At 39.4% G+C, this 19,706-nt stretch overlaps 1 protein-coding gene across 2 annotated transcripts in view; it reads right to left on the bottom strand.

The window, feature by feature from the left end:
* KDM5A (lysine demethylase 5A) overlaps positions 1-19,706 on the bottom strand; it is a 95,087-nt gene that overhangs the window by 41,034 nt on the left and 34,347 nt on the right. For both annotated transcript variants that reach the window (XR_005529101.1, XM_039236294.1), the window contains exons 11-14: positions 19,030-19,211; positions 16,992-17,154; positions 15,058-15,177; positions 7,647-7,841 (exon numbers count right to left, since the gene is read on the bottom strand). Coding sequence is in view for 1 of the 2 variants with exons in the window: in XM_039236294.1 (XP_039092225.1) it covers positions 7,647-7,841; positions 15,058-15,177; positions 16,992-17,154; positions 19,030-19,211 (660 nt within the window). In the remaining variant the exon portion in view is untranslated. The remainder of the gene's footprint in view (positions 1-7,646; positions 7,842-15,057; positions 15,178-16,991; positions 17,155-19,029; positions 19,212-19,706) is intronic.

Here is a 19,706-nt window from a genome sequence, read left to right as displayed (position 1 = left end):
TCCTAAGAAAGGCTAAGATTTCCTTGAAAAGTAGCACAAAAGGAAAACAACAAAAAGCCAAAGGCTGCAGCCTGCAAACACTGGCAGTTGAGGAAGATGAGGAAAATGATCATTAAAAGTGACTGGCAAGTGTTATCAGAGGCTGAAGAAACAGTAGAGCAAATGTTCGGAAAAGGAACAAAGCAGCAACATATAGTGCAGCAGAGAGGTCATAAGGATAGAAGACAATGAACTCGACTTGGCTAAAACCTCATGGCAAACTCAGTTTCAAAAGGACAGTGACGATGAAGGAATAAAAGGAAGTGGGGGCACTGACCACAGAATAACCACTCAATAAGTTTTTCAGGAAGAAATAAAATGAAAACTTTTCTCAAGTAGGAAAGACAACTATATAGTATTTGAAGAAAGGGTAAATATTAGCGTCTCAAGGGCACAAAAGTTTATAGGATAAGCGTCTTTAGAGAAATTTGATCAAAGGACAAATAAGCTGATCAAGAGATGTGATATTCAAATTACTGTAGAGCAAGGAAAAATGATGCCCCATTAACAACACAGGTTAAACCCAAAATGGGACCATACCATAAAAACTTACTTCTTGAGTCTTTACCAATGTACAAGCAGAACTTGGGGATACTGTGGGTTTGGTTCAGACCATGGTGATAAAACAACTATCACAACAGAACAAGTCAAATGAATTTTCTGGTTTCTCAGCATATATATGTTATATTTACACTATACTGTAGTCCATTAAGTGTGCAATAGTATTGTGTCTAAAAAAGCAATGTTCACACCTAAATTAAAAAATACTTTGTTGCTAAAAAATGCTCAACGTCATCTGAGCTTTCAGGTTATAACCTTTTTGCTGGTGGAGGGTCTTGCCTTGATACTGATCAGACTGTTAACTGATGAGGGTGGTGGTTGCTTATGATTGGGGTGGCCGTTGTAGTTTCTTAAAATAAAACAATGGAGTCTGTCACATCGATTGTCTTTCACATGTGACTTCTCTTAGCATACGATGCTGTCTGACATCACTTTATTCACAATTGGAACTTCTCTCAAAATTCAAGTCCATCCTCTCAAACTCTGCCACTGCTTTATCCACTAAATTTATGTAATATTTTAAATCCTTTGTCATCATGTCAATAATCTTCACAGCATCCCACCAGGAGCAGTATCTATCACGAGAAACCACTTTGCTCATCCATCAGCAGCAACCCTGCATCTGCTCAAGTTGTATCACGAGACCGCAGCCGTTCAGTCACATCCTCAGGCCCCAATTCTGCGATTGCCGTTCTCTTGCTCTTTCCAACACATCTGCAGCTTCTTCTCCACCGAGGTCCTGAAGCCCTAAAAGTCATTGCTGCCATAGCTGGAATCAACTTCTTCCAAACTCCTGTTTGTGCTGATATTTGGACCTTGTTCCATATATCACAGATGTTCTTAATAGTATCTAGAATGGTGAATCTTTTCCAGAAGATTTTTAACTTATTCTGCCTAGATCCATTAGAAGACTACTATGGCACCTGTAGCCTTACAAAATTTATTTCTTAAATAATAGAGCTTGAAAGTTGAATTACCCCTTGATCCACAGGCTGCAGAATGGATGTTCTGTTAGCAGGCATGAAAATAATATTAATCTTGCTGGACATCTCCACCAGAGCTTTTGGGTGACCAGGCGCATTATCAATGAGCAGTCATATTTAAAAAAAAATTTTTTTTTTTAATGTTTTATTTATTTCTAGGAGAAAGAGAGCGTGAGCAGGGGAGGGTCAGAGAGAGAGGGAGTCACAGACTGAAACAGGCTCCAGGCTCTGAGCTGGCAGTCAGCACAGAGCCCGACACAGGGCTCGAACCCACGAACCGCAAGATCATGACCTAAGCGAAAGTCGGATGCTTAACCGACTAAGCCACCCAGGCGCCCCCGTATTTTTAATTTTTTAAACATTTATCCATTTTTGAGATACAGAGACAGAGTGCAAGCGGGAAGGAGCCAAAAGAGAAGGAGACATAGAATCTGAAGCAGGCTCCAGGCTCCAAGCTGTCAGCCCAGAGCCTGGCGTGGGGCTCGAACTTACAAACCATGAGATCATGACCTGAGCCGAAGTCAGATGCTCTACCGACTGAGCCACCCAGGCACCCCAATGAGCAGTGATATTTGAAAGGAGTCTTTTTCTCTGCACAGTAAGGCCCAACAGTGGGCTCAAAATACTCAGTAAATCGTTTGTAAACACGTGCTGTCTTCCAGGTTTTATTGTTCCAGTTACACAACACAGACTAGATTTAGCACAATTCTTCAAGATTTTTTTTTAATGTTTATTTGCTTCTCTTGAGAGAGAGAGAGAGAGAGAGAGAGAGAATGCACGTGAGTAGGGGAGGGACAGAGAAAGGAGAGAGAGAATCCCAAGCAGGCTCCACACTGTCAGCACAGGAGCCCGACACGGGGCTCAATCTCACCAGCTGTGAGCCAAAACCAAGAGTCAGATGCTTAACTGACTGAGTCACCCAGATGCCCCTAGCACAATTCTTAAGGACCCCGATATTTTAGGATTAGTAAATGAGCAATGGCTTCAACTTAAAGTCATCTGCTGTATTAGCCCCTAACAGTCAGCCTGTCCTCTGAATCTTTGAAGCCAGCCTTTGACTTCTCTCTAGCCATGAAAGTCTTAGATGGCATCTTCTTCCAATAGAAGGCAGTTTTGTCTACACTGAAAATCTATACTTACGAGTGGGGGAGAGGTGAAGAGGGGTGATGGGCATGGAGGAGGGCACTTGTTGGGACGAGCACTGGGTGTTATATGGTAACCAATGTGGTGACAAACTATGAAAGGAATAAGAAAAAAGAAAATCTATACTTAGTGTAGCCACCTTCACTGATGACCTTGGCTAGATATTCTGGATAACTTGCTGTAGCTCTACATCAGCACTTGCTGCTTCACCTTCTATTTTTGTGGTATGGAGATTTCTTTCCTCAAACATCACAAACCAACATCTGCTAGCTTCAAACTTCTGCAGCTTCCTCATGGCTCTTAGCATACATAAAACTTACGAGTTAGGGCGCTGCTCTGGATTAGGCCTTGGCATAAGGAAATGTGGCTGATTCCATCTTCTATCCAGATGACTAAAACATTCACCATAACAGCAAAAAGCTATTTTGCTTTCTTACTGTTCATGTGTTCAGTAGAACAGAACTCTTAATTTGCTTCAAGAACTTTTCCTTTGTATTCACTTCCTGGCAAACTGGCACAAGAAGCCTCGCTTCTGACCTATGCAGGATTTCCACATGCCTTCCTCACTAAGCTTAATAATTTCTAGCTTCTGATCCAAAGTGAGAGATGTGTATTCTTCTTTCCATTTGAGCACTTAAAAGGCCACTATAACATGGCTATTACTTGGCTTAATTTCAATATCGTTGTATCTCAAAGAATAAAGAGAAACGGAGACACAGCCAGTTGCAGAGGAGGCTGAACATATACAACATTTATCGATTAAATTTACCATTATAGGGGCACAGGTCGTAGTACCCCAGAACACTTACAACAGTAACATCAAAGATCACTCATCAAAATGACTAAAAGAAATATAAGAATAATAAAAAAAATTTTTGACCAATTAAAATATGGACAGAAGGGGCGTCTGGACGGCTCAGCATCTGACTCTTGATCTCAACTCAGGTCATGATCCCATGGTTGTGGGATCAAGCCCTGCATCAAGCTCCACCCTGAGCATGGAAGCCTGTTTAAGATTCTCTCCCTCTGTCCCTCTCTCTAAAACACAAAAAATAAATAAATACATAAAAATAACCAAAAAAAATGGGCAGAAGACATTAACAGACATTTCTCCAAAGACATACATGACTGCTAACAGACACATGACAAGATGCTTAGCATCACTTCATCATAGAAATGTAAATCAAAACCACAATGAGCTATATCGTCTCATGTCTGTCAGAATGGCTAAAATAGAAGCATTGGCATGGATGTGGAGAAAAAGGAACCCTCAAGCACTATTGGTAAGAACAGTGTAGCCACTGTGCAGCCACTGTGGAAAACAGTATGGAAATTCCTCAAAAAATTAAAGATAGAATTACCATGTGATCCAGCAATTGCACTACTGGGTATTTACCCAAAGAATACGAAAAAACACTAATTTGAAAAGATATATATGCACCATTACATTTATTACAGCATTATTTATAATAGCCAAATTATGGATAAAGATGTGGTATACACACACAATGGAATATTATTCAGCCATTAAAAATAAAGAAAAACTACCATTTGCAACAACATGGATGGATCTAGAGAATATAATGCTAGTGAAATAAATCAGTCAGAAAAAGATAAATACCATCTGATTTCATTCATATGTGGAACTGAAAAAACAAAGAAAATAAAGAAAAAAAAATCCAGACTCTAGTAAGGGAATTACATTTTCTTTTTTTAAGTAAGCTCTACACCCAATATGGGGCTGAAACTCATGATCCTGAGTTCAAAAGTCATCCACTGAGCCAGCTAGATGCCTCAGTCTCTATTAAATTTAAAGAATAAACTGTTGGTTATAGAGGAGAGGTGAGTGGGGGATCAGTGAAACAAGTGTAGGGGATTAAGAGTACATTTATGATGAGCCCTGACTAATGCACAGAATTTCTGAATCACTATATTGTACATCTAAAACTAATGTAATACTGTATATTAATTTTACCATAATTTAAAAAATGGAATAAAATCAAATGAAAAAAGTCTGAAATATTATGAAAATTACCATGTCACAGAGAGACATGAAATGAGCAAATGCTGTTAGAAAAATAGGGCCAATAAACTTGCTCAATGCAAGGCTGCCATAGACTTTCAATCTGTAAAAATCAGTATCTGTGAAACTTCAAAAGCTAGACACCAGGCAAGGGGAAAGGAATTCCATTATTCTTTGGGAAAGGTGAGTTGACCGTATTTATGTGAATCTGTTTCTGGGTTCTCTGTTGTGTTCCATTGGTTGATTTTTCTATTCTTTTGTAAATACCACACAATCTTTATTACTACTCTAGCTTTACAGTAAGTGTTTAACATTTTTATTTATGTTTTATAAGTATAGCTGACACACAGTGTACTTTAGTTTCAGGTGTACAATTTATAGTCAGTCTTGAAATCAGGTAGTGTTAGTCTTCTGAGTTTGTTCTTCTGCAATATTGATTTGGCTATTATGAGTCTTTTATCTCTCCAGAAAAATTTTAGAATCAATTTGGCATTATCCATAAAATAACTTGTTGGGATTTTGATTGGGATTGTACTGTATTTATAGATTAAGTGGGGAAGAACTGACATCTTGACAAAACTGAGTCTTCCTATCCATAAACATGGAATACCTCTGCATTTACTAAATCTTTCTTTGATTTTGTTCATCAGAGTTTTGTAGTTTTCCTCCCTGTACATGTTTTGTTAGAAACCTAAGTAGTTTGGGGTGCCTATGTGGCTCAGCTGGTTAAGTGTCTGGCTCTTGGTTTCAGCTCAGGTCATGATCTCTGAGTTTCATGAATTCAAGCCCAGCTTCGGGCTCTCCACTGGGAGCTCTCTGGGGATTCTCTGTTTCTCCCTCTCTTTCTGCCCCTCCCCTACTTACACTGACTCTCTCTCAAAATAAAAAAAACTTAAAAAAAAGAAATAAACTGGGGCTCATAGGTGGCTCAGTCAGTTAAGTGTCTAACTTCAGCTCAAGTCATGATCTTGTGGCTCATGAGTTCAAGCCCCATGTCATGCTCTAATGCTGACAGCTCAGAGCCTGGAGCCCACAAATTCTGTGTCTCCCTCTCTCTCTACCCCTCCCTGGCTCACACTCAGTCTCTCTCTCAGAAATAACAAATACTTAAAAAAAAAAAAAAAAAGAAAGAAAGAAACCTCTAAGTATTTTGTTTTTGGAAGATGCTAATGTAAGTGGTTAATTTTAAAAATAATTTTTTAAATGTTTATTTATTTTGACAGAGAGCATGCATGTGAGCACATGTGAGCAGGGGAAGGACAGAGAAAGACAGAGAATCCTGTCAGCGCAAAGCCAGGTGCGGGCCTTCATCCCATGAACCGCTATGTCATGACCTGAGCCAAAATTAATGGTCGGAGGCCTCACCAACTGAGTCACCCAGGTGCCCCAATGGTAATTTTGTTTTTAATTTCAAATTAAAATGTTAGCTGAATTTTTAAAAAATAGAGGCACCTGGGTTGCTCAGTCTACTAAGCATCTGACTTTAGCTTAGGTAATGAGCTCATGGTTCCTAAGTTCAAGCCCCACACTGGGCTCTGTGCTGACAGTGCAGAGGCTGCTTGAGTTTCTCTCTCACTTCCTTTCTCTCTGCCCCTTCCCCACTTGCTCTCTCTCAAAATAAATAAAGGAACTAAAAAATCAAATTAAATTTTCAAAAAAAGGTATGGGATGACTGGGTGGCTCACTCAGTTAAGTATCTGACTCTTGATTTTGGCTCAGGTCACAATATCATGGTTCAGGAGTTCAAATCTCGTTTTGGGCTCTGTGTTGACAGCCCAGATTAGGGTTAGGATTAGGATTAGGATTTTCTCTCTCCCTCGGTCTCTGCCCCTTCCCTGCTCCCACTCTCTCAAAAATAAACAAACATCAAAAAACAAAAGGTTCAATTTATTCTAAGCATTCAAAATCCTAACGCTTGCTGGGGGGGTGGTCTGGCCACCCTCTGCCCAGCCACCACCATTATAAGGAAACTCCATCAAAAATTCAACTGGCGAGGCACCTGGGTGGCTCAGTCAAGTTAAGTGTCCTACTTCGGCTCAGGTCATTATCTCACAGTTCATGAGTTCAAGCCCTGTGTCACGCTCGCTCAGAGCCTGGAGCCTGCTTCATTTTCTGTGTCTCCCTCTCTGCTCCTTCCCCACTTATGCTCTGGCTCTCTCTCTCTCTCTCTCTCTCAAAAATACACATTAAAGAAAAAAAAATTCAACTGGCTTCCAAACCAGGAAAAAAAAAATCCCAGCATTTGGTTATTCAGTACTTCCTACTCATTAAGATGCTTAGAAAGAGGGGAAAAAATAAAACAAATCAATTCACTCTGACAGTTGGAATCACCAGAAACACAACTTTTATTCAATTTCAAAGCCCAGAGGAAAAAAAAAAGGATGTGAACTTTATTATTTAAGAAATAATACTACATGTAGAAAACTCTTTTTTAAAGAAATTCTACCTGATAGGATACTATTTTTTTAAATCTAGAAATGACATAAACATTCCATGGGGCGCCTGGGTGGCTCAGTCGATTGAGCGTCCAACTTCAGCTCAGGTCATGATCTTGTGGTTCGTAAATTCAAGCCTCGCATCAGGCTCTGTGCTGACGGCTCAGAGCCTGGAGTCTGCCTGGGGTTCTGTGTCTCCCTCTTCTCTCTCTCTGCCCCTCCCCCACTCATGCTCTGTCTCTCAAAAATAAACATTAAAAAAACATTTTTTTAAAGATTCCTAAAACTTTTCAGTTTGAAGAACCCAAAGTGGCAAGTAAAAACATACCTTCTCCAAACTTGTGATTTTTGTGTTTAATTTCTTAAGGAATCAAAAATGAAAATGGATTCTTTCTACATGTTCCATTTTTAGTATATTCCATGAGCAGTATCAAATACAGGAAATGTGCCAAGCAAACTCACCATTTGTACAACAGACTCCCTTAATCTTGTCTCTTCTTCGGTCATGAGAGTCAATTCTTTGCACACCATGGCAGCCAGGCCCACGTCTAAGCATTCTGGATCTGCTGCCATCTTGAAAATGAGTTCTTCATGTGAAAAGACACAATGGCGCCTTAGCCGTCGGTAATGATTGACACACTGACGTCCAATGGGCAACTATTAATAAGACAAGATTCTCAAATTAACTTACTTGCTTATGACATATTCCAGAACAAAACCACTATTTAGCCTATAGATCCTCTCTTTTATTATAAAGAAGGCAGAATACCCAACTCCATTTGAAAATAAGAGGTAACTATAAATATTAAATCTTTCTGGACCAGCAGGAATTTCAAAGGCCTTCCCATAGAAAATTTCCATACTATGAGATGCTAAGCCTCTACCCTAAGCTATTGACTTTTTACTCATTATGTACCAGAAGTACAAGTTTCCTGATATTTAAATGAAGTAGCAAACTCTTTTAGATTGGTCTAACATAAATTGCCTTTAAAGAAAAAAGAAAAAACATTCAGATTATAAAAGGTTAAGTGGACATATTCAGCACAGAAGTTTCCAAAGAACAAAAACAGCGGTGGTATTAGAAGTTTTAGAAAAAAGAAGGCAGAGAAGGACAAATATCATATGTTTGCACGTATAGGAGGATTAGGAGGAACCTGACGGAGGATCAAGGGGGAGAAGAAGGGTTGAAATGGTGGGGGAAAGGGAGAGAGTCAAACCATGAGAGACTTTTGAATGCTGACAAAAACTGAGGACTGATGGATGTGGGGGGGAGGGGGGATGGGCATGGAGGAGGACACTTGTGGGGATGAGCACTGAGTGTTATGTGGAAACTAATTTGACAATAAACTATTTGTAAAAAAAAAAAAGGGGGGGGGAGGAAAAAAGCACTACTTTAGCAATTCACACTGACTGACTTAATTTTTTGTAAGAATCAAAGAAAAGATGATTTACATTTTATCATCTAAAAATTATTTTAAAAACAGTCAGTCTAGGGTGCCTGAGTGGCTAAAAGTGTCCGACTCCTGATTTCAGCTAAGTCATGATCTCACAGTTTGTGGGATCAAGCCCCAGGTCAGGCTGTGTTGACAGCATGGAGCCTGCTTGGGATTCTCTCTCTCCCTCTCTCTCTTTCTCAAAATAAACAACTTAGGGGTGCCTGGGTGACTCATTAAGTGTCTGACTTCAGCTCAGGTCATGATTTCATGGGCTCATGAGTTCAAGCCCTGCATTGAGCTTTGTGCTGACAGCTCAGAGCCTGAAGCCTTCTTCGGATTATTCATCTCTCTCTGCTCCTCCCCGCTCACGCTCTCGCTCTCTCTCTCTCTCAAAAATAAACATTTAAAAAAATCTTTTTAACAAATAAATAACTTAAAAATAAAGAAATAAAAGCAGTCTGACCTAAAGAGAATTCAAAGCAAAGTCGTGAGATTGTTATTCCCCCTAAGTGAAATGATCAGTTTTCATAAATCATCAGATACCTTCTTTAAGATACATACTGAAAATTCCTTTAACCATCAAGCTCTAAGCCAAACTGAGATACCAGTTACACTATACAGGCATTCCTTGGAGGCACTGTGGGTCCCTGACCACCGAGATAAATACATAAATACCATAATAAAGTGAGTCAGGTGCAGTTTTTGGTTTTCCAGTGCATATAAAAGTTAGGTTTGGGGCGCCTGGGTGGCTCGGTCAGTTAAGCGTCCAGCTTCAGCTCAGGTCATGATCTCACGGTTTGTGGGTTTGAGCCCCGCATCGGGCTCTGTGCTGACAGCTAGCTCAGAGCCTGCAGCCTGCTTCAGATTCTATATCTCCCTCTCTCTCTGACCTTCCCCCTGCTCATGCTGTCTCTCTCTCTCAGAAATAAATTAAAAACATTTTTTTTATATTTTATTTATTTTTGAGAGAGAGATAGAGACAGCATGAGCAGGGGAGGGTCAGAGAGAGAAGGAAACACAGAATCTGAAGCAGGCTCCCGATGTGGGGCTCGAACCCATGAACCGTGAGATCATGACCTGAGCTGAAATCGGGACGCTTAACCAACTGAGCCACCCAGGCGCCCCTAAAAACATTTAAAAAAAATTTTTTTAAAAGTTGGGTTTCTTTTTTTAGCATTTAGACAATAGCATTTAGACATAATGCTATTGCACACTAAATATACTACTGTCATATTTGGAAAAATGACACCAAGAGACTTGCTTGACACAGGGTTGCCACAAGCCCTCAATTTGTAAAAAAAAAAAAAAAAAAATGCAGTATGTGTGGAGTACAATAAAGTGAAGTGTGATAAAATAAGGTATGCCTATATACACAAACACACAAGCTCCCCCGATTTCACCCTTCTCTCCTTTTCTCTCTCTCTTTCCATCTCCCCTGACTTGTATCCTGTACACTGGAAAAACTTGGGTGATTTAAATACAGTTTTAGTTTATATTTGAAAACTAAGATATAAAGGAGAAAACATTTAAAAATGGACCTTTAAGAACCTTTTAGAAATCGCCTCCATTTTAAGAAAGGTAGAAGACAATCACAGGAATCACAGTTCAAGGGGCGCCAGGGTGGATCAGTCGGTTAGGTGTCCGACTTCAGCTCAGGTCATGATCTCACAGTTTGTAGGTTCAAGCCCTGCGTCAGGCTCTGTGCTTACAGCTCAGAGCCTAGAGCCTGGAGCCTGCTTCGGATTCTGTCTCTCCCCTTCTCTCTGCCCCTCTCCTGTTCGTACTCTGTCTCTGTTTCTCAGTAATAAATAAATGTTAAAAATGTTTTTAAAAAAAAGGAGTCACAGGTTGAGAATTTGAGACTATCTCTGAATCAAGCAATATTTCCATACTCTTTTAAAGAAACCATCTTTGGGGCGCCTGGGTGGCTTAGTCGGTTAAGCGTCCGACTTTTGCTCAGGTCATGATCTCATGGTTCGTGGGTTCGAGCCCCCCGTCGGGCTCTGTGCTGACTGCCAGCTCGGAGCCTGGAGCCTGTTTCAGTCTGAGACTCCCTCTCTCTCTGACCCTCCCCTGCTCACGCTGTCTCTCTCTCTCTCTCCTAGAAATAAAAATATAAAAAAAAAAATTATTAAAAAAAAAAAAGAAACCATCTTTCCCAAGAAAATAATTATACTGAACTTATGACTAGCAGTTATCTTGTCTATTAACAATATATCTCTTTCATTTCTTAATTCATAAATATTTACTTTTTGAACATTTCTGATACAACTTATTAACAATGGCAAGAAGATATGCAGATCCTAATTATTACAATCTGTAAAGAAACCACATAAAATAGAACTGATTATCCATTGTGGCTTATAAAACTTAATACCATTTTATTCCAAATCTAAAGCTGCTAAAACATTTCATTTCTATTGGCAGAAGACATGAATACACACTTTTCCAAAGAGGACATCCAGATGGCAAACAGACACATGAAACGATGCCCAGCGTCACTCATCATCAGGGAAATACAAATCAAAACCACACTGAGATACCACCTCATGCCAGTCAGAGTGGCTAAAATGAACAAATCAGGAGACTACAGATGCTGGTGAGGATATGGAGAAACGAGAACCCTCCTACACTGTTGGTAGCAATGCAAAACTGGTGCAGCCACTCTGGAAAACAGTGTGAAGGTCCTTAAAAAATTTAAAAATAGAGTTACAACCCAGCAAGGGCACTACTAGGAATTTTTTCAAAGGATACAGGAGTGCTGATTCAAAGAAGCACATGTACCCCAATGTTCATAGCAGCACTATCAACAATAGCCAAAGTATGGAAAGAGCCCAAATATCCATCAGATGATAAATGGATAAAGAAGATGTGGTATACATACACAATGGAATACTACTTCGCAACAATAAAGAATGAAATCTTGACATTTGCAACAACATGGATGGAACTGGAGGGTATTATGCTCAGCAAAATAAGTCAGAGAAAGACAGATCATATGATTTCATTCATATGTGGAATTTGAGAAACTTAACAGATGACCATAGGGGAAGGGAAGGAAAAATAAGATACAAAGAAGAAAGCAGCAAACCATAAGAGACTTAAATACAGAAAACAAACTAAGGGTTGATGGGGGTGGGGAAAATCAGTGATGGGCACTGAGGAGGGCATTTGTTGGGATGAGCACTGAGTGTTGTATGTAAGTGATGAATCACGGAAATTTATTCCTGAAGCCAGGACTACACTGTATGTTAGCTAACTTGACAATTTAAAAAAATCTTTTTCATTTCTATCACATCCTTCTTCTAAAGAGTTTAAAGGACTTTTACATATATCATCTCGCTTATTTAAAGTTATTAAGCAAATCTTAGCATCTTAGGTAAAAACACTTAGGCCCAGTAAAATTAAAAGAGCTGCTCAAGGCCAAACATCAGTAACAGTTGAGAATATTAAAGGCAAAAACCGTTTCCAATTTGTTTCTGAATTCTATTTCCTATACTACATCTAGCCAAAAAGCAAGTAAATCATAAGCAGTTTGCATTGCTACCAACAGTGTAGGAGGGTTCTCGTTTCTCCATATCCTCACCAGCATCTGTAGTCTCCTGATTTGTTCATTTTAGTCACTCTGACTGGCATGAGGTGGTATCTCAGTGTGGTTTTGATTTTTATTTTCCTGTTTTCTGTAGGCACCTTTATTAAATTTTATGATTAATCATTTTTGTTTCCTTGGTTAATGAATGACATGATGAGTAATCTTATCTGATCTAGTAATTTTAAAAATTATTAGGCTTAGGAAGCAGTATGAGCAAGTTAGAGTTTAGGACTCTTCCTTTCGTTTGAGCTCTGCTTTTAAGTTTATTTAGAGAGAGAGAGATAGAGCGAGTATGCAGTATGTGTGGAGTACAATAAAGTGAAGTGTGATAAAATAAGGTATGCCTATATACACAAACACACAAGCTCCCCCGATTTCACCCTTCTCTCCTTTTCTCTCTCTCTTTCCATCTCCCCTGACTTGTATCCTGTACACTGGNATCCAACTACTTTCTTTATGGTAATACAGTGTAAGAAAGCAGTATTTTCTGGTTGGATTGTTTTCTAGATGCTTCTAGATGCACTAGCAGTTATTGCTTTGACTTCAGTTTGATAGATTTATGACAGGAAGAGGTGATAAAAATTTCTGTACTTAGAAAATATTATATGAAAAACTGGTAGAATATTAAAATATGAGAATAAGGCATTATTAAATATTTTACAGATCGCCATTTTCCTATAGACTAAAGATTTCCTTGCACCAATTAGTGCACACTTTTTATAAAGATTTATATAACGCAGTACAAGCCAGGATTTATATTAATTGGTGTGTCCTAGATCGGAAAGTCCTAAGATGCGTTGTTTATGGAAACTCATTTGTATCTATTTCTCAGAAACACACTCCAGAACACAGGCTGATTATCTCAGAGCCTGCGGATAAAGTCAAATATCTAAAAGCAAACAACGTTCAAAGTTGCTCTGATTCAGCACAATTTAGATTCTCTTTGGCAAAGAAAACTAAATGCTCTGCTACTTCTCAGCCTCGGTCAATAGAGAGAACTCTGAGCTCCTTGTCCAACCGGCCGTCATTGCAAAGGCGGCCTCCAGAGACTCGGGCCTGGGAGCCGGCGGCGGGGACACATTGCACCGGGCCCTCCCCCTTGGGCAGCCCGTGACTTTGGGTTGCCCTGATCAGCGCATCTGCTTGCAAAGCCAGGACGGATGTTTAGTGTTGTAGCTGTAATGTGAAGAAATAAGAATTCAGATGGAGTCTTAAGGACGCAGGTCACCACGTGGATGAACCCTGAGGACACGGGGCGAAGTGACATAAGCCGGTCACGAAAGGGGAAGTATGGTGGGACCCCACTTATTCGAGTAAGCCTCTGCTCTACTGGTAGAGTCTTCAAAGACAGAGCCAGAAGGTAGAACGACGGTTTCCAGGCCCTGGGGGAGGGGAAGTCGGGGCTTGTGTCCCCGGGACAGAGTGTCACCTTAGGAAGATACGGAAGTCCTGGGGCTGGGTGGTGGGCATGGCTGAACAACGACATGAATGTACTTAATGCCACTGAACTGTACGGTAAAAGATAGTTGAGATGGTAAATTTTACCTTAGGTCCCTCTCACCACAATAAAAAAGAAATTCATTTGGAGACTCTACCTCCACGTAGTTCTGTACCTCCAGGCTCTGGCTTGTTGAACAGAAATGTGCTTAGTCTTCCTTTACTGAACACGAAGTCTTTTAAAAAAATTTTTACAAAAAAAGCTTGTTTAGGGGCGCCTGGGTGGCTTAGTCGGTTAAGCGTCCGACTTTCGCTCAGGTCATGATCTCGCGGTTCGTGGGTTCGAGCCCCGCGTCGGGCTCTGTGCTGACTGCCGGCTCAGAGCCTGGAGCCTATTTCAGTCTGTGTCTCCCTCCCTCTGTGCCCCTCCCCTGCTCATGCTGTCTCTCTCTCTCTCTCTCTCTCTCTCTCTCCTAGAAATAAATAAAAATATAAAATTTAAAAAAAAAAAAAAAAAAAAAAGGAAAATAATAAAGGGATATTTTAAAAATCTGAGCTAAACACTTGCAAATATGGGTAAAATTCTTTTATTTTTAATTTTTTTAATGTTTATTTACTTCTGAGAAAGAGAAACAGAGTGCAAACGGGGGAGGGGCAGAGAGAGGGAGATACAGAATCTGAAGAAGGCTCTAGGCTCTGAGCTGTCAGCACAGAGCCTGATGCAGGGCTCGAACTCACGGACTGCAACACCACGAGCTGAGCCAAAGTTGGACGGTTAACCGACTGAGCCATCCAGGCGCCCTGGTAAAATTAATTCTTAAAAATATCAGGTTGTAGGGGCACCTGGGTGGCTCAGACGGTTAAGCCTCCGACTCCAGCTCAGGTCATGATCTTGCATTTCATGAGTTCAATCCCCACATTGGGCTCTCTGCTATCAACATGGAGCCCGCTTAGGATCCTCTGTCTCTCTCTCTCTCTCTCTCTCTGCCCCTCCCTGGCTCTCGAGTGCACATGCACTGTCTGCCTCTAAAATAAACATTTTTTTAAAAATCTGGTTAAAAAAAAATTCTGGTTGTCATTATAAAATCCTAAGTTGCTCAGAGAAAGCAAAGACTAGAAGAACCATATTCTCTCAGAAAAGAAAGATTCAAAAAATATCAATTGTTCATTTAAAATTCAAACAGAATGGGGAAAATAATGAACGGATAATAAGTAAAGAACTATAAAATCTTCCAAATAATAACTGTAACAGAAACTGTAACTGAACTTTCTAAATTACAACAGTCACTCGAGTCTCTACTGAAATATTCATGAATCCTCCCCTCCCCAGACAAGCAAATATGGCAACTAAGATGCACTTTCCAGGGGTGTTAGTAGACGTACAACAGCTACTTGCTATACAACAGACCCAGTCAGCAGTACAGAAGTTCACAGCTTCAGCAAAGTTGTAGCCCTGGTTAAATCCAGAATGATAGGCACGAGGAAACGTCACAACAAACTCGCCAGCACACTGATTGGTCCTGTACACCTAAATGCAAAGTGGGAACAGGGATACAAAACAAAACAAAAGAAAAAGAAAAAAGGGGAACAGATTTTATCAGTCACTTTCAGAAGCACTTTCTAAAATTCAAAAACAGTAAAGCATTCATTTACACACATCAGAAGACAATATCACGGTTTAAAAAGCAGCCCGAGGGGCACCTGAGTGACTGAGTCGGTTAAGCATCCGACTTCAGCTGAGGTCATGATCTCACAGTTCAGGGGGTCAAGCCCCACATCGGGCTCTGTGCTGACAGCTCAGAGCCTCGAGCCTGCTTCAGATTCTGTCTCCTTCTCTCTCTCTCTGCCCCTCCCCTGCCCATGCTCTGTGTCTCTTTCTCTTTCTCTCTCACAAATAAACATTAAAATTTTTTTAAAGCAGCAGCCAGAACCCTACCTTCTTAACATAGTCCCTGAAACAAACTATAATAATTCGTAACGAGAAAGTATCAAAGAAATTTTCAAAGAAAAAAATGTTACTCTCACTGAACTACTAGTTTCTGAAATTTGATAACAGTTTTTCAATTAAGAGAATTTTTCTTTTATTCCTTTTATCCTTGTGTTGTCAATAATGGTAAAGGATGGAACTTCCTCCTATTCTTAGATAATTTTTTGGAAATTAACTGATTAGTTCATATGTATATGGAAATACCCCCAAAATCAGTTTTCCTGAATCTCACTTAGTTTTATGATAATACTATGTCTTTAGAAAAGTCCCAGATTTGGGGTGCCTGGGTGGCTCAGTCAGTTGAACGTCTGACGGGTGGCTCAGTCAGCTGAGTGCCTGACCTTGGCTCAAGTCATGATCTCACAGCTCACAGTTTGAGCTCCACATCGGGCTGTGTACTGAGAGCTCAGAGCCTGGAGCTGCTTCAGATTCTATGTCTCCCTCTTTTCTCTGCCCCTCCCCAGCTTGTACCCGTCTCTCTCTCTCTCAAAAATAAAAAAAAAAAGTCCCAGATTCTAGTATAAATTCACTCTTTAAAGACAAACTAAAACTACTCAAACTACTTTCTCATTAAGGGTATGATGAATATTTGAATGTATACAGCAAACTTATTAAATCTATACTATCAGATAGTAGTGGCTTAAATTTAAAAATCACTGTCAAGGGGCGCCTGGGTGGCTTAGTCGGTTAAGCGTCCGACTTTCACTTAGGTCATGATCTCGCGGTTCGTGGGTTCGGGCCCCGCGTCGGGCTCTGTGCTGACTGCCAGCTCAGAGCCTGGAGCCTGCTTCAGAGTCTGTGACTCCCTCTCTCTCTGACCCTCCCCTGCTCACGCTGTCTCTCTCTCTCTCCTAGAAATAAATAAAAATATTTAAAAAAAATAAAAATAAAAAAAAAAAATAAAAATCACTGTCAAAATTAAGTTGAAAAATAAAAAAGTATCCATAGTATATTTCATTATTGCATATAATAAAAGGCTGTGAAATCTTTATATGAAAAATGATCTCCAAAGGATAAGCATTAGTTATTACAACTATCACTTAAAACACTTATACTTTGACTAAATAAGGATAATAAAGAATACAAGATTTTTGTTAAGACCAGGACATAATGGCTTACTGAAAACAGAAGAGTATTTTAATAGGTAGTTACAAAGTATGATTATTACTTTAAAATACCTCTTTCTTAACCAAAGAAATGTCCTTCCCTTCAGAATATAAACTCTAATTTGGCTAGAAGATAACGTGATCTTTTGCTTCCAGTTACAAAACAAAGGATATGTTGTGATTCCGTCTCATAAAAAGCAAACATAACTTTAAAGTAAGACTACTAAAAGGAGACCAAAAAAGACTCACAGGCACACCATGCTCCATCAGTACATTGGGATTCATGATGGTGACTAACTGATGCAGGAGATCAGGCTGGGATTCAAATAGCTCAGGGGCCAGCTCCCTCATCACCTCTTCCAGTTGTTCTGCAGCATGAGAGGGCACACCATACCATGTCTTTGGCTCCCCCCTAGCAAAAGAAGTAACTGTTCAGCCAGGTGACCATGGTACCAGGGAGGCCAGGGTCTCTCATGTGAATCCACTAATTTATAATTAATTTTGTTTTGCTCCATGACATAGATTATATGCCCTGCATCCTGGCAAAACAACTCATAAATCTGTGCTATTTTTCATAATAGGAGGTAAAGCCAGAGTATACAAATAGGTAGATACATACTTATCACTACTATTAGAAAAGCAACTCAAAGCACACGAACTCTTTAAGGTGGATCAATGAATAGTATTTCAAATAGGAAAGACCCTATATGAAAAACAAGCATCATTACAAAGGATACTAACATGTTACCTTGATTACAAGTCCACTGGACATTAAAATTACTCCCATAATGACCAAAGTCAAAGTCTAGACTTTGACTCTCTAGAATACTTTTACATAACTTCATTAAGTTGATTTACTATCCAACAAAATAAGGCAAGACTAGAAACTGTTGAAACCTTGAAGAATTCCATCTACAGATCTAAGAATCAAACTGGCATCACTAATGCACCAGACTTTAGTGGACTTTAGTTTAATTGTACTCCTAGGAAAGGGATTTAATGGGTCATAGTATATTTATAAAGTAGCTGAACTTCCTAATCCTAATACAATCCACAGTGCTGTCTCTAACAGTACTACAATAATAAGAATGTTCTATATCTGTGCTAACCAATACATAGAACCCTAGTCATTGATGACCATGAAGCACCTGAAATATGTTTCCTCTAACTGAGGAAGTACATTTTTAATTGTACTTAATCTTAACTAATTCAAATAGCCACATTTAACTAGCAGTTATCATATTACACAGTACTATGATAAAGCAGAGGATAAAGAATCACTATATAGTTTTCTACTGCAAAGTGTGATTTGAATAGTATATTCCAAATGGAGAGAAAAACATCGTTTAGTTGATATCATAATAATGGAAAGGAACTGGGCAAGTAAATAAAAGCTATGGGGGAGATACAAAAAAATTCAGCCAACGAATTAATTAATACACATGTAACAGGCATTTTTAGGGAAATGTTATTAAAAAGAAAAAAGTCATTTGATAATTTCCAATACTGAAGGTTTAGTCAAATCTTAATTACATATACTTTAAATACTCTACCTTGCATATCAAAAGATATATCAAGTTATTTTCATGTACACCAAATAAGTATCTTTTGGTCTAAAACTCTAGGCCCTGGGGGCACCTGGGTAGTTCATCTGGTTAAACATCCTACTTAGGCTCACGTCATGATCTCACAGTTGGTGAATTCAAGCCCCACATCAGGCTCTGCGCTAACAGTGGGGAGCCTGCTTGGGATTCTCTCTCTCCCTTTCTCTGCCCCTCCCCTGCTCATGCACGCACTCTCTCTCTCAAAAGTAAATAGTTATAAAATAAAAAATAAAAAAATAAAACTCTAGGCTCTGCTGCATGCATAGATTTTTTTTTTTTTAATTTTTTTAAATGTTTTATTTATTTCTAGGAGAGTGAGAGAGACAGTGTGAGCAGGGGAGGGTCAGAGAGAGAGGGAGTCACAGACTCTGAAACAGGCTCCAGGCTCTGAGCTGGCAGTCAGCACAGAGCCCGACACGGGGCTCGAACCCACGAACCGCGAGATCCTGACCCGAGCGAAAGTCGGACGCTTAACCGACTAAGCCACCCAGGCGCCCCTGCATGCATAGATTTTAAAAGGGAAGGTGTCTGAGATGTATATACCCTTAGACCTCTACACTTCTCAATATGTTATCCTACGTTGGGTAGCAAATACTTTTAAATTCAGCTCTTACTAATATATCACCTAAGACTATTACACCTTTAAAAACATTACTAAGCATGTTAACAAAGATCATATATACCAGTGTAAATAGTTGATGGAATAACTCCAGTGATCTTCAATGTGCCAGCAGAAAGAAGAAAAACACATTCCCACATAGAGCCATGGCACCTTCATCCCAGAGATGTCTACATTAATGTGTGCAAGAACAGACTGCTCTAGGACAGGCATATTATTCAAATTCCAACCAGAAAGCGCATATTCCTATAAAGAAAAAAAAGATGTAAATGAAAGATCAGAAATGACAAGTGCCCAATAGAAATGTCAAGGGAGTCTTTTAAAATAAGGTAAAAATTGTATATAACACTTATAATAATCTAGTCCATAGAAACTGTGCTCTTTGCTCTCTGCAACATGTAACTCCTATACCTATTTAATCCTATCTCCTGTCTAGGTGGTATTTAGATTTCCCTTTAATTATTTCAGACACCTCTGATTTATTGTGAAGCATGTAAACAATTTATTTACTACTCCTCCCTCAAATACATTACTATAAAATTATGTGAGACTCATTTTAATAGGTCAGTATTAATTATATTTCTATTTTATCCCCAGTAGTATAACTTCCCAAAATGTTTACCACTATATTTATAGCATGGTGCTAGACACTGTGAAGACAAAAAAATACTCAGATACATAACCTTGCATTTATGCCAACACCAAAGCCTAAGATGATGAAGAAAGTCACCATTACCACCC

The sequence above is a fragment of the Hyaena hyaena genome, unplaced genomic scaffold, assembly GCF_003009895.1.
Source record: "Hyaena hyaena isolate Hyena2069 unplaced genomic scaffold, ASM300989v1 scaffold_108, whole genome shotgun sequence".
Lineage (NCBI taxonomy): Eukaryota > Metazoa > Chordata > Mammalia > Carnivora > Hyaenidae > Hyaena > Hyaena hyaena.
This window is presented reverse-complemented; position numbering and strand designations above follow the sequence as displayed.